Source organism: Salvia miltiorrhiza, chromosome 6 (assembly GCF_028751815.1).
Source record: "Salvia miltiorrhiza cultivar Shanhuang (shh) chromosome 6, IMPLAD_Smil_shh, whole genome shotgun sequence".
Taxonomy (NCBI): Eukaryota; Viridiplantae; Streptophyta; class Magnoliopsida; order Lamiales; family Lamiaceae; genus Salvia; species Salvia miltiorrhiza.
The window spans coordinates 7,802,560-7,826,685 of record NC_080392.1 but is presented as its reverse complement, the minus strand read 5'-3'; the positions used below and the strand labels follow the sequence as shown (position 1 = coordinate 7,826,685).

The following is a 24,126-nucleotide window of genomic DNA, read 5'->3' as shown; positions in this document are numbered from 1 at the left end:
AATTGATTGAGAATTGTAATCGCATGGTACTTATAAAAGAAGAAGACAGTACAAATTTTGAGATGACATAAACAAGATTAATTCAATGGAAGAAGATTAATTTTGAGAGCTTACAAAAGTCACACACCCTATATGTCCTATATATATTTTTTCCTTCTACTTCACTATTTTTTTCTCTTCAAACTTTAAAATTCAAAAAAACAAAAAATAACGGCATCAAAATCGTGACGAGTTCAATCAAAATCATGGAATCAGATCATGGAAGCCATACGCAACCAAGTATATATATTACTCAGTTAATGCAAAATGGTCAAAGTATGGAGCATAAATGATTGCACAGATCGATGGACCAGCTAACTATTAGTATCTCTATAATCTATAATATATTAAAAACGCAACTTCTAATTTAAAATCAATTTTAAATTAACTTAAAAATTGAGTGATATTTTTGTAGTTATAATAAAATTAAAAGTTTATTTGTGAACTATATTCTTTTTTTTTCTTTAACTTCTTATTTTTTGTTTTACTTCTTTCTAAAATTATGATATTCGATTAATTATAAAATATTTAATATGCATATCAAATTAAAGATCGTGATAAGAGCTTTAATTTGATATATTATATCTAAATATTTGAATTAAAATGTAAAAATTATATTTGTTTAAATATTAAATTTTAAAAAAATCTCTCTCCTTTCTCATCTTTTTTGAATAACTCTATTTTTTAATTCTTTTTTATTATTTTTTATTTTTAACTTTTTTTTTACTTTTCATAATATCAAATTTTATAACTGTGAATTCTTTTTTTTTCATTTTGTTTTTTAGAATTACAATAGGTATTTATAATATAATCAAATAAGGAACCCGCACACATGCGGGACCTCTACACCACACAAAGGTAGAAAAAACTATTCACACGTAGGTTGAACCACTACCCAAACAAATGTGGAAAAACTATCCGCATGCAGGCGAGATTGAACTCAAGACCTCTCACAAATGAGAGTTTTTGGATGCATCAACTTTGTCACTTGAGTTAGGCCTTATTGGATTTATTTTCAATATTCAATTGGAATATATTCGGTTATATTCATTTATAAGTATGATAAATGAAGAGTTAATATATATATATATATATATATGGCCACTTTCATATAGTAAAATTAAAATTTGGCCTATGAAATAAAAACATTAAAAACTGGTCAGTTTTTGTGTAAAAGTACAAAATTACCCTTAATAATAAAAATTAAAAAATAGTCATTTTCTCTCCCTCTCTCTTTGTATCGTACAACTCATTTTCTCTCTCTTCTCTCTCTCTCTCTTTCCCTCTCGTCCTCGTCGCCTGTCCGTCGCGCCGCTCCGCCGCCACTCAATCTCCGGCAATCGCAGCGGCAGCGCCGCATAGCCACCACCACCGCGGTGCCTCTTTCTATCTCTCTCTCTCTCTCGATTCTGACTTGGAGAGCTTCGCCAACAACAACGAGATCTCGTCGACAATGATTGATAGATCTGGACATTTTGGAGCTCGATTTTACGTCGGACGATCGGCAAATGCTCTTGGCAGGCTCCGCGCCAAGTTCCAGATCATCTCTCTCTCTTTGTTGCGCCGCCTCCTCCAACATCGAATCGCCGTAGCGCCACCTCCTCCGACGACAGATCTACTCGATCTCTCTCTCCCTCTACGCTGCAACAGTCGCCGGCAGCTTCCTTCGATTTCAGCCAACACCGCTGTGGCTTCAGCCTCCGCCCGCGGTGAGGTCACCGGCGGAGCTGTTGCTGCTCCGCACCAACTGCAGACAAAACTTGTAAATATTGAACTATTTAAAACCACATATTGCTTCACAATGTTTGATTTTAAGGTTTAACCTTTTGAATTAGAAACCAGCACCGTGTGGTTTGGAGGTGTGCTTCACAATGTTTGATTTTGAGGATTAAAATTTTGAATTAAAAATCAGTAACGTCTGGTTCAGAGATTTGCTGTATAATGTTTGATTTTGAGTTTAGAATTTTGAATTAGAAACCATCAACATCTGGTTTGGAGGTTTTAAATTTTGAATCATTTAAAATCACAGTGAAGCTCGAGCTTGTAAAATTTACATTTAATCAAGTCTGTATATTTAATGATTTTGTAGATTTGTGTATTTCTATTTTTCTCGTTTGTAAATTTTTGGCATGGAAATATCAAATTATGAAGCTATGAATATGGAGGTGAGTTTGAGTAGTTGTTAATGTTCTTCAATTCACAACCAATTTGATGAATTCACAACTTAATGTTCTTGAATTCACAACTTAATGTTTTTTAATTCACGACCACATCTATGAATTCACAATTTAATATTCTTGAATTCACAACCAGATTTATGAATTCACAACTAAAACTCGAATTCACAACCAAAATAAATTCTAGTTTTAGTTGTGAATTCAAACTTTAAAAACTCAAATTCACAACTACTTGAATTCACAATCAAAATAAAATTGTGGTTGTGAATTAAATTTTAGTTGTGAAATCGACTGGTTGTGAATTAACAACCAAAAAATTCTGGTTGTGAATTAAATTTTGGTTGTGAATTCACAACCAAAAATTTTTGGTTGTGAATTAAATTTTGGTTGTAAATTCACAACCAAAAAATTCTTGTTGTGAATTCGATTGTGTAGGGTTTAGGGTTTAGGATTTAGGTTTTAGGGTTTAGGGTTTAGAGTGGGTTTAGGATTTAGGGTTTAGAGTGGGTTTACGGTTTAGGTTTTAGGGTTTAGGTTTAGAGTGGATTTAGGGTTTAGGGTTTAGAGTGGGCTTAGATAGTGTTTAGGGTTTACGGTTGTGAATTAAATTTTCGTTGTGAATTAAATTTAGGTTGTGAATTCACAACCAAAAAAATCTGATTGTGAATTAAATTTTGATTGTGAATTCGACTGGTTGTGAATTCACAAACAAAAAATTCTGGTTGTGAATTCGACTGGTTGTGAATTCACAAACAAAAAATTGTGGTTGTGAATTCTACTGGTTATGTGTGAATTCACAACCAAAAAATTTTGGTTGTGAATTCACACTGGTTGTGAATTGCGGGATTTTTTAAAGGGGTGATGTTTAAAGTGTAAAATGAAGTGGACATTTTTTTAATTTTTAATGTGAAGAGTATTTTGGTAACACTGGCTATTTTTTAATATTTTTTATCTTAGTGAACAATTTTTAATTTTACAATATGAAAGTGGCCATTTTAAAAATCCACTCATAAATGAATTAGTATTAATTTAATATAAATATAAAAATATAATTTTTGCATTAATACAAAAAGATCCAATCATCCAAGTTGACGTGTGTATTTAATACAATCACTAGAATAATTTCTTCTAAAGATCTCTGAATATGCTTCATTTTCACTAGGTGGTTGACATCCATTTTAAGTAACAACGGTTACTTGCATTTGTTGATCTATGGCATCAAAGTCAGATTGATTACTTGTATTAATTGATCTATATGGAATTGATATTTTAAATGATAAATGATACGCTTGATTATTTTATGTAAAGTTACATTTTTCAAGGTACTCTTCAGTCTTCACCCGCTGTGTATTTAATACTAGTATATTAATTGAGCTTATCAAATTCGGTAATGCTATTCGGACGTAGTGGTAGCACATGCTAATTTAAAATAAGAGTAATAGTCCCTCCTTCCCACATGGTCAGACTAATTGGACAGACTAATTGGGATTTTGACAAAGATTAAGAAAAATTATTGAAAATAAAAATATATAAGTAAATTTTCTAGTATATTTATATTTATTATTTAATGATGTATTAAAGTGAGAGTAAATTAAAGAATTAAATAGGAATATAATAGTAAATGAGTAAAAAAATATTACTTTTTATAGACACAAGCGTATATAAATGGGACATTCAAAAAAGGAAAACAAGCCTAAGCATATGGGACGGAGGGAGTACTAATGCTAACCAGTGTCCCCAAGGGACACCAAGCGGTGCGACCTCCTGTGTGTGAACAGTGAGGTCCCGGGTTAAAACCCCACTGCTCCCCCTCCCCAACTCCCTCAAGTCAAAAAAAAAAAAAGTAAAGCTAAACAGTTGCAATGTGGCCACCCACAATTTACTTAAATAGAAAATAATTTAATTTATTCAATTTATTTTTTTAAATAAAAATAAGATTTAATTATTTTCCCCGAACTCCTCCAAGTCAAAAAAAAAGTAATGCTAAACAGTCGCAATGTAGCCACCCACAATTTACTTAAATAGAAAATAATTTAATTTATTCAACTTATTTTTTAAAATAAGATTTAATTATTTTATCATATTCTCTACATTGTATTTTTTTTTGTAATTTTTGATAACTTTTTTATTTTTATTAAAAAATAAATTAAAAATAAAAAATGCAAAAAAAAATGAAAAAAATAAGTACAATGTAGATAATATAATAAAATAACTAAATTCTATTTTTATTTAAAAAAAATAAATGAAATAAATTAAGATTTTTCTTATAACAAGCAATGAAACCAAAGACGGATAAAGCCGCTAAACTATAAGATAAGTAAGCCTCTCCAGACCATACAAGGGCGCGTCGAGCCCACGCAAAGGGTTTAGTTAAGATATGCCAGATTCCACCAAGTATACAAATGAAACCTAACCATACTACTTTGTGGGTGGCCACATTTTGGCTGCATAGATTTATTGTTAAAATAATAAAATTTTAATAACATAAATGGATAAAATCGATCACATTTAAAACTCAGATACTGAATTTTATCTCTCCTAATTAATATGTTTTATAATTTCAATGCAGATCCATATTTTACACATTTTCGATTACCTCACCTGAATTATTACAACACTCACACAGCTTATCCTATTTCTTCTTTTCCATTCCTTCTTTTTTTTTTTTTTTTTTTTTTTTAGCAGAAAATGGTAAAATCTATTAAAAAACAGGTACCAGTAGTACCAAAAACGAGAGTACAGAAAGAGAAAGTAGAAAAAATAGGGTACAGACAATCAAAAACCAAGATCCACCACCATCAACTATCCCCTAATCTTTTCCATTCCTTCTACTTCTCTATCTTTTTTTTCCTCTTCAAACATCAAAAAATTCAGAAAAAATAAAAAATCATGGAACTAAAATCGCGACGAGTTCAATCAAAGAAGAAGTTGTATATGGTGTTTGAAGATTTGCGTGCTGAAGTCTATTCCAGTTGAGAGAATTATGCACTTTTTGTACTCCCTTCGTTCCGATTATTTTAAGACTTTTTTTAGCACGAAAATTAAGAAAATAGTATTTTGTGTAATTTATATATATATATATATATATATATATATATATATAAAGTAAATGTAATTTAATTCAATTTGAAGGACATAATTGGAATTGAGAAAATAATTGTACTAACAAAAATCTCCTACAAAACTGGCGTTAGTTATACTCCTACAAAAATGTCGAAAATTGTTAACTGACAAATGAGTTCAATATTAGCAAAAACAATTTTAAATGATTTGTGCCGAAACAAAAAATTAAATGATAGCCTATTTCAAAAATAAAATTAAATATAAATATTAAATAATTGAATTTTTTTTTATGTGCTGCTAACTGTTTTCCCCGAATAAGCTAACTCATTCAATATTAAATAATCTTTTTATTAAACCATTTGAATATGTTAAATATTTAAATAATCTTTATTACTTCAGTCTAAAATTATGTGTAAATTATTTACATAAAAAAATATTTTAAAAACATGTTATCATATATTATTATTTTCTTAATTTTAATTTTAGTTTTCAATATTTGCTTCATCATCAAATAAATGAAAATTAAATTCAAGATTAAATAATTCATTTTTTATTGAATCAAAAGTTATAAGAGATAAATAAAAGCTTACATGTTTTAATTAATTTGTTTAAAATTAGTGTTGCTTTCTAAATATGACAATTTCTTTATTTTTTATTAATGTATGTATTTTTTTTGTATCCATACAATTATCTTTGATATGTATTAAATTAAGTTCGGATATCTTTACGTGTTTATTAATATTTCAAAAATATGTGGTGAGATATGGTATGTCAAGAACCGATATGCTTAAAAAAAAACACCCAAGGGGTGAGGGGTTAGGCAGACCCTCAACCTGTAAATAAAGCATCAACCAATATCTCATATATGACGTTGTCCAAAAGTGACAACGCTGTAGTGACCCGCTCTTTTATATATTTTAAATCTAGTAATGAGTGTTTATTTTTGTTCATCAGTGAATGAAAACGGTTTTTATCCTAATATGAATTCAGCTTATGATCCTGAATTTATATTGTTAAAGCAGTTAATGATATTATTTCAGAGTTATAACTGACTTAGCAAAGTCACGTTATTTATTTAAGCAAGATGAAATTAGATTTTATCTTTAGTCAAGTCGTGATTTATTTCTGACTCGTGAGTTAATTAAATCTGCGGATTTAATTTAAATATTAGAACAACAAACGAATTAAATCTACGGATTTAATTTAGATTCATTTTATAATTTATCGATTTAAGCGAGAAATCACATGTCGAAATACGAGATTTATTTAAATAAACAGTATCAAGCATATACGAGCACACGATCCATCTTACAGTTACAGAATCACCGAGACAGAGAAAATACATCAATAATTATCCTCTACATTTTTTTCCTTTCTTTTTCTTCTCTTTTTCTTTCCATTAATTTTGTTCCCCACTCCATTTTACCACTAAATCTACTTTTTGACTTTCACCACCATTTTCCCCACCACTTTCACCACCAACTCAATTATGCAACAACACATATTGTTTCAGCCATCAAGTCTTTTCTTCCCTCACCAAAACGTGTAGAAGAAGTTGAGAAAGGGAGAGAGAGTTTCCTCCAACTCCAAATTGTAACTTGAAGAGGTATATACTAAGCTTCTTTATTTTGAATTCAGTTGCATATCATCCAAACGGTTCCCAAAAAAATTCTCAAATTAATTGTGTATCATCTTTCATACATTTTCTATATTTTGGTAAAATTTCAGAATATTTAGAGCTCGCATGATTTATTTATGAATTTGTAAACATCACTGCCCATCTGGAATACATTTTTGGTAAACAATCTTTGGGAGATCATAAGTAAAGTTTCAATCGGTGAAAACCTTTGAAACTTGAATATGTCACTCTAGACTCCCGTATCTTTCTTTTGACATCGGCCTCACCATTTTTGAGTAAGGGAAACAATCGGTATAAATTCTTGAAATCTAGTTCTTATTCCATGTACCATCCAGTAGATTTTACAAACCTACGACTTTGAGGTGGAAAAGGCCGACTTAAATATTTGATTCTCAAGCCTATCTTTCTACTGAATATTCACTGACATGTTGGGAACTTACTTGTTCAGTTTTAGAATTTTTGGTGAAGCTTAAAGTGGTTTTTCCGATTTATGTTCTGAATCTGCCAAACTTGAACTCTTTTTGTGCACTGAACTTTAGATAGTCATATCTTCTAAACCATGAAGGTTCTTAGAGTAAATCCAACTGGAGAGTGTTATGATCTCTCCCTAGTTTCCAGATTGACCTTTGGGGTTCCCAGTGGAGTTTTGTAAAGGGAGATATGAATTTTTAAAGAAAGCCCACTGACTTGGTTGTAATCTGGAAATATGAAATTTACAGATTTTTGCTTGTTAAATACCCATCTTTGAGAGGGCATATCTTGCTCGTTTGAATTGTTTTTCATTCGATTCAAATTGGAGAATGATCCTTGAAATGTCTAGTTTCCAGAATGTCTTTTGGAGCCTCATTTGGAGATCCGAGGTAGATTTGGTGTCTGTTGTAAAACTAACCCCTTAAGAGCTCAAGTTGTTGAATTATTTTCTATGTATCAAAGTTTATTTTAAAGGATGTTTCGTGAAAGATTTAGTATATGTGCGTAACAAGTTTGGGACTATTTATTTTAAATGAGGTCCGTTCTTTATTTAAATTAGGATGGACTTTTAATGAATATTTTTGGGATTAAACTATTATTTCTTGATTTATATAAATTATTTTTAAGGACTTATAAATATGAATTTCGTAGGCCTACTGACCTACTGTGATCGACGGTTTGTCGATGTCTAACAGCTTTGAAAATTTTATAGCAAGTCCCTACATGAGTCTTGAGTACCCTGGTAAAATTTCAAGCCATTCCAACTTCGTATGATACTTCTTTAAAATGCAAAACCTAAACTGCACATTACTACTGAGAATTTCAGAGAACAGAGAAAAGAGTCATTTATTTCAGTAGCTTCCTGGGTGATCTAGCTTTCCAAATTTTTATGGTATTAACCTTATTGTGTTATTTAGATATCCACCAAAGTTGAGCCCAGTTTGACAACGTTTACTATTTTTCAAAAATACAAGTTTTCGATTGTTCAAAACTGCCGAACATGGTAGATCGTGGTAAAAACGTCATATCTCTCAAACCACTTGGAGTTTTCGACTCTATGTTTTTTTTATATGAAACTAGACTCGAAGATCTTTCTTTCGGTATGAGTCTCGAGTCCAGGAGATGTCGGAGTCAGAACAGATTAAATTTTGAAGTTGAGTCAGTGTAAAAGCAGAGCATGTTTTGATGATGTTTGATTGTGATTCTTATGTGCCTTATGTTGAGCCTTTTATTTATTTATTTTTTTAATTTTATAACATTACTTGTTCTTATTTATTAAGCCCGATTAATTATGAGATTATAAAGCGAATAGGTTGAAGTATTTATTTTCTATTGACTACGAGGAACGGGGTTTATTTAATTGACGGATTAGAACACCCGATGAGAACGGATTGATTATGATAATCTATCCGACCTCATGTGACGAGCCTTATTTAAATTATTTTATTTCGACAATTAGGATTTATAATAGAATTTCCCAGATTATTATCTCAGAATAATAATTATCGGAATATGAGTCATGCATAGTTAAATTACGCATTCTCATTAATTGAGGATTTTATTCGAGCAGTATCTTATTTATATTCTCGTAATAAAGGTCAAACACGAGATTAATAATCAGTCAAGGAGCTACTGTACCACAGAAAATTTCTATCAGGTGGGCATTACTTTCATATATATCAAATGAGTTTAAATGTTACGTTCAAGCAAGTTATTTCATGACTAAATTAATTGAAGTTATTTCAAATATTGTCTTGCCATAAAATGTTTAAATTTCAGTATGATATCTATCTGATGTGACTTTAATCATGTAATCGAATTCGGGTCTTGAGCAGTTGATAGCTATCCTGCCAGGGCTAGTGTACACCAGTGACCGTGAGTCATCTAGCGGGTTGGCCGGTCAAGTGTCCGTGAGAGGTGGCCACCTCTCCGGCACACAGTTCCAGATATGATAGATTACAAGAGAACTTAGTCTGCAGACGAACTTTAAGAATCACAAATGAATTTAGTAAGCTTGGGCCTTTTTAGCGAAAAACTCCCTTGCTGTACTGTTTATGATGGCATGACAATTTACAACTTTACGAAGCATGTTATATTTCATAGTAGGCATATGTGCCCACTGAGTACTTTTGTACTCAGCCCTGCATATATTTCTAAATGTGCAGGTTGAGCAGCTGCCGATGGTGATGAAGTGACGAGCGGGACTCTTTTGTCTTATTATGTATTAATGAACTCTAGGGTTACATGTCTTCATACATGTAATCAGAACCTTATTCCGCTGCGTACTCAGAAGTTTTATGTTATTTTGGATAAGTCGGAGTTATCCGAACTTGTTAGTTATTTGAGTCTATACGACAAAAACTCTGTTATATTATAGATATCCATGTTGTTAACAATGATGAAATACGATCCTTTCTTGTTTGATTATTCCCCTTTCTACCCCGCTTCTAATCTCCCTCCATTAGCCACGATTTCCCGGCTTAATTATCCTTAATTAGGACCGGTCGTGACAGAGTGGTATCAGAGCAGTTCATTTGCTCTGAACCCTAGAGTTAGCCCATTTTTCTAGTATGATCACTAGTATATATGAGTCAGTCAGCCAAAGCTCATCACTTCATCACATCGTCATGCTCAGCAAGAAAGAAGGTGGTAATGATTTTAAAACATTGAGAAGTTCACGTTTTATATGAATGTACTGATGCTTACATTCAAGTTTTATGCTTTATTGATTGATTAGATATCTCAATGAACTTAGATGCGTTAAGAATGCATGATCACTGTTACGAGAAGAACAATAGAAGCTAGAAACTCAGTTATATTTCACTATAGCCATGGTGAAGAGCTAAGAAAGAAAAAGAGAATCCCATGAAAGCAGTGCAAGCGGAGTGCCACGCACGAATCACTGAAGCAGGCATAGTTCTTCATTCAGGTTGTTCACGAGTGACAGAACACCGAATCGACTATTGCCTTATTTGATGATAGATCACGTGAGTCATTGCTCGTAGCGACGAGTGTGACTTATGTAATCAGCTAGCTATCGCATAATGAGCTAAGACTCATTACTAACTCTCGATTATCACCAGTTATGGCATGAAGAGAACCTTCATGATTTATGTTTGAACTTCAGAGTCGGACTCATATGCAGTTATAACACTTTGTGTATGATGTTATAGCATCGCGATTAGAACTGCCAGCTTACAGTTTCAGATATTCAGAACCTTTATGATTACAATTACCTATTATATTACACGTGAGCATGATTTAGAATCCCTATTGATTACGATCACCTGCTACAAATCGAAAGGAGGATAGGTGCCATGGGTAACTAGAAGTTACCAACCATTATGATTGACTAGAAAAATCTATACAAGTGCGTAAGACGGGAGGAGTTCCTGAAGATGGTTTGGAGTTTAACAAGAGCTAGAAATATCGACAATGGTTCGATGTTAAAGTTAAGAGATTGAGATTATGATGAGAGACTAAGCAGGTTAAGTATGCATACCTTAGTCGATCAGAGACATTCCCCAGTTAGAACATTTTAGACCAAACATTCAGTTTAGTAGCCAGAATGCAAGCATTGACTAAGGTCATTCCATGACTTAGAATTACACATGGGGACACATACCCTATAAAGGTACTCAGATGAGCAAAAGCTATTTCCTTATTGAATGCGTGATGATTCAGAAGGTCTTTTGCAATAACACGGAAGAGTGCTTCAAATTATATGGTTGCATTTCAAGAGCTATGTGAAGAAACACTAAGTACTAGAAGTACTACAGTAAGATCATATAGAGGAACATTGTTGAGTAAGGTCGAGCCTACCTTATTTCACCTATAGAAAATGTTTAAGGATTGCATTAAACTAGGAGGCAGACTCCAAGTTTGAGAAGCTCTAGAATATTCTCAAGGACATGTTCAAGATATTAAGAAGAAAGTGGTGATTTTAGACCAAATATACCTTTTGCAGCCAAGGAACAAGAATTGCCAAGTTCGGAAAAGTATTTCCGAATGACTGAGAAGTAGTTGTGTCGGACCTGGCCAGTCCACATGGCCAAAATCTCAGTAGTCGTCATATATGGGTCTTTAAACCTATATATTTTAAACCTTCATCTGAAAAGCCAAACGGGTTCAGACTATTAGGTCATTTCGTTTCGACCTTTCAGTCAATTCATTTCTACCCTATGGTTATTCATTTTCAATTGTTTGGCAAATTATTGAAACACTTTGCCTAATTGCCATTTGTTATTTGAATCATTGCGATCTACTAGTTGTTGGTAGATTTTCTGTGACCCAAGGACAAACAGATACTTATCTGATTAAATCAGTCAAACACATATGCTTCAACCCAAGGGTCAAGCACGTAATGCATACAGACAATCTCTTGTGCATTTAGTAGGACCTTATTTGTGTATTTCAAAAACGATGATCATTTCGATGCTTTTGTATGCCCCTATGTTGGCTTAGTTATTTTGACTAGTATTAGTACGAAAATGCTGGTTCATAGGGCATTTCGGAACTGAGCTCTTTCATGATGACCTTGCTAGATAGCTAGTTCATCGTATAATGCTTGGATAGATCACCAGATCTATATTCAATTGTTGATGAAATAGTCCTCATTGATACTAATTTCCCATGTCTATGTAGCGACCCTATCAGTCTTTTGCGGCAAGTTACTTCCGCTATGTTATTTATATACTTTCATGAGGAAGAGTATGAGCGAGATTTGAGAATCAAGAAAATAATTTACAGAATCGATGATATGCATCTGTGTATTACATTGGTGACTATATGTCGACTCATCGGAATGCCAACAAAGCAAAGGCGTCCGAGAGAAGTTGGATAGAACAATAGTATGCCTTGTGATGTTGCATTAACAACTTGTGTTTTGACCTAATAGAATGCCGTCAAAACGAGGACGACCAAGAGGAGGGGGCAGGATTCCCCGAAATGAAGGAAGAGGCCCAGAAACAGGGCCAGAACCAGAAATAGTTCAACCACCTGTTCAGCCAGAACGACGGATTGAAGAATTATTCTTGCGACAGAACCCACCTACCTTCAACGGGACAGGAGACCCGGCAGAAGCTGAGACTTGGGTTCGCGCTATTGAACGCATTTTCAACTTCCTGCGTTGCACCGACCAAGAACGCCTGACTTGTATGTCCTTTCAGTTGACTGGGTCAGCTGATTTCTGGTGGGAAGCAAGGATGAAAACGATGACAGCAGAGCAGTTAGAAAACCTGACTTGGGAACAATTCAAAGCCGGTATATATGACAAGTATATACCCAAGAGCTACCGCAAGAAAAAGGAGGCTGAATTTTACAATCTGAAACAAGGAAAGATGTCGGTAACTCAATACGACAGGATGTTCTGCGATATGTCTAGATATGCGCCGGAACAAGTTGACACAGATGAGAAGATGGCTGAAAAGTTTTGTGCCGGTCTGAGGCACGAGATTAGGATGGCTTTGGCAAGCCACGGAGGATTGTCTTACACTGAGTCGCTCAGCCGAGCGTTAGACATTGAGGCAGCCATGCCAGGAGAAAGACTTGCAATTATACCTGCGCCAGCACCTCCACATGATCAAAATCATAATCAGAATTTCAAAGGAAAGAGGAGATGGGACAACAGTAACCCGAACCAAGGCGAGAAGAGGCCATGGCAGGGACGGGTCTTCCAGTCACAAGGTTATGGAAGCCAGGGCGCACCGAAACAGATGGGAAATAACCAACAAAGAGCCCCACATTGTCCCAAATGTAACAAAAGTCATATGGGAATTTGTAAGGCCGGCAGTGATAGTTGCTATATCTGCAACCAGAAGGGGCACTATGCAAATCGGTGCCCGAATAAGCAACATGGAACGAGTTTAAGGCCAAACCCACCTATCCAGGCTCCGCATCTGCGAGCAATCCAAGCTCTGCCCCAACCATACCCAAGGCAGCAACCACAGTATCAGCAGCCACAGCAGCACCAACAGCTACAGTACCAACCACAACCTCAACAACCGTATCAGCAACAGGCCCGCCAACAACAGCAGCGACAACAGAAACAACATGAAAAGCCTCGTCATGCTAGAGTCTATGCTATGAGGCAGAAACAGCCCGAGAACAACCAGGGAAACCTGGCAGGTATGGGCATGCTACTCAATACTCCTGTTGTACTTCTATTTGATACGGGCGCATCGCATACTTTCATTTCAAGTACATGTGTTGACACATTAAAATTTAAAATGGAAAGAGCTGACCAGAAGTTGAGTATATCATCACCTATAGGAGGGATGACGACAGTAGATCATGTGTGCTTGAACCTAGAACTGAACATAGGGTCACTCAAGATTGTAGTGAACAACTCCTATGTTATACCGATGGGAGATGTGGACATAATCCTAGGAATGGACTGGCTAGTCGAGAACTATGCCACCATCCTTTGTAACGAAAGACGGATATCGTTTCGACCCCCAGGAAGGGAGCCGTCACATTTCCACAGAATTAGTATGGGAAGAAGAAAAATGATCATCTCCGCCCTGCAAGCAACGAAAATGATGAAGAAGGGATACCCAGCTTACCTCGTATACTTGCACGGAGAATTGGGTACTGAAAAGAGTATAGAAGATGTAGAAATTGTACGGGACTTTTCAGATGTATTTCCAGAGATTCTGCCAGGACCACCACCGGACAGACCAATTGAGTTTACCATTGATTTGGAGCCCGGGGCAGCTCCCATTTCGAAGGCACCATACCGAATGGCTCCTAAAGAGTTGGAAGAACTCAAGATACAACTGCAAGAACTTTTAGAACTTGGATTCATTAGGCCAAGTGTATCACCTTGGGGTGCACCCGTACTTTTTGTGAAGAAAAAGGATGGCACATTGCGAATGTGTATAGACTATAGAGAACTGAACAAAGTGACACTGAAGAACAAATATCCTTTACCAAGGATAGATGACCTCTTCGACCAGCTCAAGGGAGCAAGCGTGTTCTCGAAGATTGATTTGCGATCTGGTTATCACCAGCTGAAGATTCGACCAGAAGACGTACCTAAGACGGCATTTCGAACTAGGTATGGCCACTACGAATTTGTAGTTGTGCCATTCGGGCTAACTAATGCGCCAGCTGTGTTCATGGACCTCATGAATCGAGTGTTTCATCCGTACTTAGACAAATTTGTCTTGGTGTTTATAGATGACATCCTGATCTACTCGAAGAACGAGAAAGACCATGAGGAACATCTGAGAATTGTCCTAGAAACGTTGAGGACGGAGCGCCTTTATGCCAAATTCAGCAAGTGTGAGTTTTGGCTCAGCGAAGTCACGTTTTTAGGACATATTGTATCATCAGAAGGGATTAAAGTGGACCCTGAAAAAGTGCAAGCGGTGCGTGAATGGAGATCGCCTACTAACCCTAATGAGATAAGAAGTTTCTTAGGATTGGCAGGTTACTATCGGAGGTTTATGGAAGGATTTTCCAAAATTGCAAGGCCAATGACGCAACTACTCAGGAAGGGAATAAAATTTTCTTGGACAGAGGAGTGCGAGAAGAGCTTCCAAGAACTCAAGGAAAAGTTGACTACGGCACCAGTGTTAGCCGTCCCAACAGCTGATAAGGAATACGTGATCTACACAGACGAGTCCAAAAATGGACTTGGTTGCGTGCTGATGCAAGAAGGAAGAGTGATAGCATATGCGTCACGATAGCTTAGGCCACATGAACTGAATTACCCGACTCATGATCTGGAGTTAGCTGCAGTGGTGCATGCGCTGAAGATTTGGAGACACCACCTATATGGAGTTAGGTGTGAAATATTCACAGACCACAAAAGTCTGAAATACTTTTTCGAGCAAAAGGACCTTAATATGAGACAAAGGAGATGGCTCGAACTAGTGAAAGATTATGACTGTGGTATTAACTACCACCCAGGCAAGGCCAACGTAGTGGCTGATGCATTGAGTCGTAAGACTCAATCTAAATTGGGAGCTCTCATCACTCGAGAGACGGTGCTCATAAGGAAATTTAGCAAAATGAGCATAGAAGTGGTTAAACCACCAGGGACGATAGCAAGCGTTGTGGCAACGGTACCTAACTTGAGGAAGACGATCGTAGAAGCACAAAGAAAAGACGGGAAGATGGAAAAACTACGGGAAACAGTAAGGAAAGGAGGCGTCAAGAATTATCAAGAAGCATCAGATAATGCTATCCTCTTTGAGGGAAGGATATGCATCCCCCACGATGATGAGCTTAAGGATAAAATCATGAGTGAGGCTCACGATACCCTTATACTGCCCACCCAGGGAGTACTAAGATGTATCAGGACCTAAAGAAACACTTTTAGTGGGAAGGCATGAAGAGAGACATAGCGTCATTTGTGGAGAAATGCCTGGCATGCCAACAGGTGAAGGCCTTACACCAAAGGCCATATGGAAAACTACAATCGTTGGAAATTCCAGAATGGAAGTGGGAGCACATCGCAATGGATTTTGTGACCAGTTTGCCCAAAACAAAGAGAGGAAACACTGCCATTTGGGTAATAGTGGATCGACTCACAAAATGTGCTCATTTTATACCAATACCGATCACACACGGGTCAGACAAGCTAGCTCAGTTGTATGTTCGAGAGATTGTACGCTTACACGGTGTACCCGTGTCAATCACATCAGATCGAGACTCGAAGTTCACATCTAGATTTTGGATGAGCTTACAGAAGGAGTTAGGCACGAGGCTAAATTTCAGCACCGCCTTCCACCCGCAGACAGATGGGCAGTCTGAAAGGACAATTCAGACCCTTGAAGATATGTTGAGAACAGTGGTGTTAGACAGAGGTGGAAGTTGGGAAGCAGTGCTGCCGTTGATTGAATTTGCCTATAATAACAGTTACCAGGCAACTATCGATATGGCACCATATGAGGCATTATATGGAAGAAAATGTAGATCACCGCTTTATTGGGATGAAGTGGGTGAGAGAAAAGTTTTAGGACCAGACATGGTCAATGAGATGGTTGAGATAGTCCGCCAGATCAGAGGGCGAATAAAAGAGGCACAAGATAGACAGAAATCTTACGCTGATGCACGTCGAACTGAGTTATGTTTTGAAATAGGAGACAAGGTCTTCCTAAAGGTATCTCCTACCAAGGGGATAACTAGGTTTGGTGTCAAGGGAAAACTTAGGCCCCGATTCGTAGGACCTTATGAGATTTTGGAGAGAATAGGCCCAGTAGCCTATAGGTTGGCGTTACCGCCAAGCTTTGGAAACGTTCACAATGTTTTCCACGTATCACAACTCAGGAAATACGTTTTCGATCCAAAGCACATAATCCACCAAGAAGAGATGATCCTTTGTCCAGACTTGAGCTATGAAGAAAGACCAGAGGCCATTCTAGATCGAAAAGTACAACAACTCAGGAATAAGGCAATCACATCAGTGAAAGTCTTATGGAGACACCACGGACAAGAGGAAGCCACGTGGGAGCTTGAAGACAAAATGAAGGAGAAATACCCCGAACTGTTTTAGAAGAAATATGCAAATTTCGGGACGAAATTTTTGTTAAGAGGGGTAGTATGTAGTGACCCGCTCTTTTATATATTTTAAATCTAGTAATGAGTGTTTATTTTTGTTCATCAGTGAATGAAAACGGTTTTTATCCTAATATGAATTCAGCTTATGATCCTGAATTTATATTGTTAAAGCAGTTAATGATATTATTTCAGAGTTATAACTGACTTAGCAAAGTCACGTTATTTATTTAAGCAAGATGAAATTAGATTTTATCTTTATTCAAGTCGTGATTTATTTCTGACTCGTGAGTTAATTAAATCTGCGGATTTAATTTAAATATTAGAACAACAAACGAATTAAATCTACGGATTTAATTTAGATTCATTTTATAATTTATCGATTTAAGCGAGAAATCACATGTCGAAATACGAGATTTATTTAAATAAACAGTATCAAGCATATACGAGCACACGATCCATCTTACAGTTACAGAATCACCGAGACAGAGAAAATACATCAATAATTCTCCTCTACATTTTTTTTCCTTTCTTTTTCTTCTCTTTTTCTTTCCATTAATTTTGTTCCCCACTCCATTTTACCACTAAATCTACTTTTTGACTTTCACCACCATTTTCCCCACCACTTTCACCACCAACTCAATTATGCAACAACACATATTGTTTCAGCCATCAAGTCTTTTCTTCCCTCACCAAAACGTGTAGAAGAAGTTGAGAAAGGGAGAGAGAGTTTCCTCCAACTCCAAATTGTAACTTGAAGAGGTATATACTAAGCTTCTTTATTTTGAATTCAGTTGCATATCATCCAAACGGTTCCCAAAAATTCTCAAATTAATTGTGTATCATCTTTCATACATTTTCTATATTTTGGTAAAATTTCAGAATATTTAGAGCTCGCATGATTTATTTATGAATTTGTAAACATCACTGCCCATCTGGAATACATTTTTGGTAAACAATCTTTGGGAGATCATAAGTAAAGTTTCAATCGGTGAAAACCTTTGAAACTTGAATATGTCACTCTAGACTCCCGTATCTTTCTTTTGACATCGGCCTCACCATTTTTGAGTAAGGGAAACAACCGGTATAAATTCTTGAAATCTAGTTCTTATTCCATGTACCATCCAGTAGATTTTACAAACCTACGACTTTGAGGTGGAAAAGGCCGACTTAAATATTTGATTCTCAAGCCTATCTTTCTACTGAATATTCACTGACATGTTGGGAACTTACTTGTTCAGTTTTAGAATTTTTGGTGAAGCTTAAAGTGGTTTTTCCGATTTATGTTCTGAATCTGCCAAACTTGAACTCTTTTTGTGCACTGAACTTTAGATAGTCATATCTTCTAAACCATGAAGGTTCTTAGAGTAAATCCAACTGGAGAGTGTTATGATCTCTCCCTAGTTTCCAGATTGACCTTTGGGGTTCCCAGTGGAGTTTTGTAAAGGGAGATATGAATTTTTAAAGAAAGCCCACTGACTTGGTTGTAATCTGGAAATATGAAATTTACAGATTTTTGCTTGTTAAATACCCATCTTTGAGAGGGCATATCTTGCTCGTTTGAATTGTTTTTCATTCGATTCAAATTGGAGAATGATCCTTGAAATGTCTAGTTTCCAGAATGTCTTTTGGAGCCTCATTTGGAGATCCGAGGTAGATTTGGTGTCTGTTGTAAAACAACCCCTTAAGAGCTCAAGTTGTTGAATTATTTTCTATGTATCAAAGTTTATTTTAAAGGATGTTTCGTGAAAGATTTAGTATATGTGCGTAACAAGTTTGGGACTATTTATTTTAAATGAGGTCCGTTCTTTATTTAAATTAGGATGGACTTTTAATGAATATTTTTGGGATTAAACTATTATTTCTTGATTTATATAAATTATTTTTAAGGACTTATAAATATGAATTTCGTAGGCCTACTGACCTACTGTGATCGACGGTTTGTCGATGTCTAACAGCTTTGAAAATTTTATAGCAAGTCCCTACATGAGTCTTGAGTACCCTGGTAAAATTTCAAGCCATTCCAACTTCGTATGATACTTCTTTAAAATGCAAAACCTAAACTGCACATTACTACTGAGAATTTCAGAGAACAGAGAAAAGAGTCATTTATTTCAGTAGCTTCCTGGGTGATCTAGCTTTCCAAATTTTTATGGTATTAACCTTATTGTGTTATTTAGATATCCACCAAAGTTGAGCCCAGTTTGACAACGTTTACTATTTTTCAAAAATACAAGTTTTCGATTGTTCAAAACTGCCGAACATGGTAGATCGTGGTAAAAATGTCATATCTCTCAAACCACTTGGAGTTTTCGACTCTATGTTTTTTTTATATGAAACTAGACTCGAAGATCTTTCTTTCGGTATGAGTCTCGAGTCCAGGAGATGTCGGAGTCAGAACAGATTAAATTTTGAAGTTGAGTCAGTGTAAAAGCAGAGCATGTTTTGATGATGTTTGATTGTGATTCTTATGTGCCTTATGTTGAGCCTTTTTATTTTATTTTATTTTTTTTTAATTTTATAACATTACTTGTTCTTATTTATTAAGCCCGATTAATTATGAGATTATAAAGCGAATAGGTTGAAGTATTTATTTTCTATTGACTACGAGGAACGGGGTTTATTTAATTGACGGATTAGAACACCCGATGAGAACGGATTGATTATGATAATCTATCCGACCTCATGTGACGAGCCTTATTTAAATTATTTTATTTCGACAATTAGGATTTATAATAGAATTTCCCAGATTATTATCTCAGAATAATAATTATCGGAATATGAGTCATGCATAGTTAAATTACGCATTCTCATTAATTGAGGATTTTATTCGAGCAGTATCTTATTTATATTCTCGTAATAAAGGTCAAACACGAGATTAATAATCAGTCAAGGAGCTACTGTACCACAGAAAATTTCTATCAGGTGGGCATTACTTTCATATATATCAAATGAGTTTAAATGTTACGTTCAAGCAAGTTATTTCATGACTAAATTAATTGAAGTTATTTCAAATATTGTCTTGCCATAAAATGTTTAAATTTCAGTATGATATCTATCTGATGTGACTTTAATCATGTAATCGAATTCGGGTCTTGAGCAGTTGATAGCTATCCTGCCAGGGCTAGTGTACACCAGTGACCGTGAGTCATCTAGCGGGTTGGCCGGTCAAGTGTCCGTAAGAGGTGGCCACCTCTCCGGCACACAGTTCCAGATATGATAGATTACAAGAGAACTTAGTCTGCAGACGAACTTTAAGAATCACAAATGAATTTAGTAAGCTTGGGCCTTTTTAGCGAAAAACTCCCTTGTTGTACTGTTTATGATGGCATGACAATTTACAACTTTACGAAGCATGTTATATTTCATAGTAGGCATATGTGCCCACTGAGTACTTTTGTACTCAGCCCTGCATATATTTCTAAATGTGCAGGTTGAGCAGCTGCCGATGGTGATGAAGTGACGAGCGGGACTCTTTTGTCTTATTATGTATTAATGAACTCTAGGGTTACATGTCTTCATACATGTAATCAGAACCTTATTCCGCTGCGTACTCAGAAGTTTTATGTTATTTTGGATAAGTCGGAGTTATCCGAACTTGTTAGTTATTTGAGTCTATACGACAAAAACTCTGTTATATTATAGATATCCATGTTGTTAACAATGATGAAATACGATCCTTTCTTGTTTGATTATTCCCCTTTCTACCCCGCTTCTAATCTCCCTCCATTAGCCACGATTTCCCGGCTTAATTATCCTTAATTAGGACCGGTCGTGACAGTTGGACCGAACCGATACTCTCTTTTTTTTCGAAAAAAAACCCTATTAAAATCTGGAAAATAATGTTTTAACCCTCAAAATCAAACAATAACACGCAAAAAACTAACCAAAATTTTCAAATGCCAAATCCCAACAACATAACAATACTTAGTCTTCAAGTTTCAAGGAATTAAAACATCACAAAAACACAAATTCAAGTTTCAAAGTTTAACAACACAAATATATATTATATAATATAAATATTTAATAAAATATATTCGGTTCGGTGCAAACCGCACCCGATCTTAAAAACTGAAACCGAACCGAAAATTTTCGATTTTTAAATTTCGGAACCGCACCGCATCGCACCGAAATAGTGCGGTTCGGTTCGATTTTACGTTGCGGTTCGATTTTTGCTCACCCTTAATATACGCTCTATGGACCTCTATCTTAGGGATACATCTGCATCTTTTATTTATTATTGCCATGTATTTTGGTAATCCATGAAAATCTAACATCAATTTTTTAATCATTCTCTACAAAAATAGTACTAGTATTTAATGTTTGGAATAAACAAACAAAATTAAAGGAAAAGGAGCAAATCTACTATTTTAATTAAAAAATTTGGAGTTATTATCATTAAGCCCTCAGATTGGAGACTGATGCCCATGTATAAAGTGTACAGAACTTTTATCAAAAGTTACATTGAAGAATTCTTCTATGGTTTAACAAGACAAAAGTTAAGTACGATAAAATAATTAAAAAAAAAAAACAGAAGAAGAAGAAGACAAAAGTTAAGTTTTTAATTTGCATGACGTGTCATTATAATATGCATACACGGATATGCGTGATTAGATTATAAACTCATCTTAAATTAAGATTATAAATCATAAAATTTGATGAATTATATGAGTATTAGAATTGGATGTGAAAAGTGATAAATTCAAAACCAAAATTGCCCTTATATAATTCGACATTAGGACCATATAAATTCATTTAATACAATAATGAATCTATTCTAAATTTAATTTCATGATATAAGAGTAAAAAATAATTCATAATTTATATTTTAAAATAAATTTTATTTTAGTCTAAGAGTGTGTTTGTTTTGAGGTATAAAAAAAAGATAAGCTCCAATATTTATCACTTTATATACCTTTTTTATTTTGACATAATAAAAAATTCGAACAAACGATATAAAATTTCGAGTAATATATAATTTTATACCGTCTTATAAAAATAGATAAATATATTATCATTTAAAAAATAAATAAGATATAAAAATTGTGGTTTTCATTTTAAATGATAAATACATAGAGTATGATGAGGAGTAATATGTGCAGAGCATAAGGAACGGTCTTGGTCAGAGGAACGGGCCCCGTCAGAGAAACGGTCTTCACCAGAGAAGTGGCTTCCGTCAGATGAATCACCCTCGCCAGAGGAATGACTTTTGTCAGAGAAATGGCTTTCTTCAGAGAGATCATCAAAAGAGCGGAGAAATCTCCCGCCTAAGGGCGAATTTACTATTATGCCCTCGACCACGCGAGGTGCATGTTTTAACAACGAATTTACTATTTTACCCCCAGCGTGTAATCTATAAATAGCCATGCATACGCACTTTGTAATCGACGCTATCTTCACTAGCAATACTACTGCAGTCTTACTTTAGTGCTTTCAACAACTTAGCATTTCTCTCGCTTTTCCAAACAACACTAGGTATAATTCGTAATCCGACAACAAATCACCGATTAAATCTATATCTGTCCGTTTATAATTCACTAGAGTATTTTATTATATTATCCCTCTAAAAAGCAAACGCACTCTAACACTAGGGATACATATAATATGCGTAGGTATACGTATAATATGCGTATGTGTACTGAATTTGTGTGTGTGTGTGTGTGTGGTATTATATGCCACAAATTTATAAATCATTTTCATCGATTGACCACACACATATTTGGGTGATTGAGTCTGCTTCCCTTTTATTATTTATTTTTTATTATATATTTAAACTAATATTTTATTTACTCCGTGAAATTTCATGTACATACTCTGATAAAATACTAAAACACGGTATATATAGAAGAAAAACTGAATTGATCCTAAATGTATACACTTAATTAATATCAAGGGGTTTCAAATGATCCTCTCCTGTACTATATATATATATATATGTATGCATTATCTTGAGATAAACTTGATTAGAAGACTTGTGTAACTATGATATTGACCATTGGATTCAAAGAGAAGTTGGTAAATTAAATTTATTAAATCCCTTTCCGCACATTATTATCAAAGCTACCTAACAATAGTCATGGGTTGGCAATGCATGTGATACAAGAGCCAACCCCCCCCCCCCCATGGTTATATATGAACTTATGATCCTCATGAATAGCCTATCTTTTTCTTCCCAATTGATCCACAAATATTTGTTTTAGGGACCACTCCACGTAAAGATCAAGAAATCCCCAATTTGAATTCACAAATAATACTATTAATTACGAAGTAGTATTTAATCCAAAATTACACGTGGCATATACTTAAGGGGCCACGTCGTCAAGAGGCGTGCCCCTCTTTATAAGCGCAATAGTTACTAATTAGAGAGGTTTATAGGGTATATATTGCCTAAGGCCCTATGCTAGGGCTACAAGATCAAACTTCCCATGTTTTATTATCTTCAAGTCTTCAACCAAATTCAATTCAATATTGCATTCTCTGTTTTCTTTATCAAAATTATATCGGATACTTTTCAAACAACAGTATCATTTAATCAAATAGAACCCAAAATTACAATATCCATGAGCTAAAAAATACTACCACCATTTATTATATAATCAAATAGAATCCAAAATTACGATATCCGGCCGTGAGCTAAATTAAACAGCTCGTCATATCAAACAACAATATCCTCTAAAGTAGATTAGCTACATATGGATGTTAATTATTTTAGTAAAATTCTAAATGAAATATTTAAATTGAATACGGTATTTAAGTGAATGTGACCATCTAATCCGATTTGTATGTCTCACTTCGCATATCACAATCAAATTTATTATTTCAACAATAATTATCCTAAAATAAAATTGATTATAACAAAATCGGTCATAACTATCATTTATCAACAATCTATATAAAATATAAAAAGAGAAGTTTTTTTTCCACCATCTTTTTCTATTTAATTGTTTTCAAAAAATTGTGAACTTCGATTATTGATAAAATATCAACATGGATGTTAAATTAAAGATTATGAGAAGATTTTTAATTCAATAGAAATATTATAAAAAAAAATGAATTTGAAACGAATAAGTTATGATCATTTAAAATGTCAATTTTTTTTTGTTCTATCTCATTTATCTATAATATTTCAATTAGGTGTTTCAATTAACAAATTAATATTTAACCTCGGTGATTACTGATTAATTAATTAGGATAAAACGGATAGGCATGGCATCCGCACTTCAAAATTAAATT

General features: G+C 34.6%; 1 protein-coding gene across 4 annotated transcripts; it reads left to right on the top strand.

Annotated features, from left to right (window-relative positions):
* Nucleotides 1-6,713: 6,713 nt before the first annotated feature.
* Nucleotides 6,714-20,588, top strand: LOC130988364 (uncharacterized). Of its 4 annotated transcripts, XR_009090068.1 has the most exons (5): nucleotides 6,714-6,885; nucleotides 8,987-9,046; nucleotides 17,563-17,655; nucleotides 19,759-19,818; nucleotides 20,327-20,588. XR_009090068.1 is itself a non-coding variant. In XM_057912188.1 (3 exons), the coding sequence occupies exon 3, from the start codon at nucleotides 12,288-12,290 to the stop codon at nucleotides 15,078-15,080; it is 2,793 nt and encodes a 930-aa protein (XP_057768171.1). In that variant the 5' UTR covers nucleotides 6,714-6,885; nucleotides 8,987-9,046; nucleotides 9,555-12,287; the 3' UTR covers nucleotides 15,081-17,082. The 4 variants fall into 4 exon arrangements, 2 of the variants coding, with proteins under 2 accessions (XP_057768171.1, XP_057768172.1); XR_009090069.1 differs by lacking the exon at nucleotides 19,759-19,818; XM_057912188.1 differs by lacking the exons at nucleotides 17,563-17,655; nucleotides 19,759-19,818; nucleotides 20,327-20,588 and adding an exon at nucleotides 9,555-17,082.
* Nucleotides 20,589-24,126: the final 3,538 nt, after the last annotated feature.

Bases quoted from the DNA above. Each gene is read 5' to 3' on its own strand.
- LOC130988364 (XM_057912189.1), top strand. From the start codon at position 12,288: ATGCCGTCAAAACGAGGACGACCAAGAGGAGGGGGCAGGATTCCCCGA.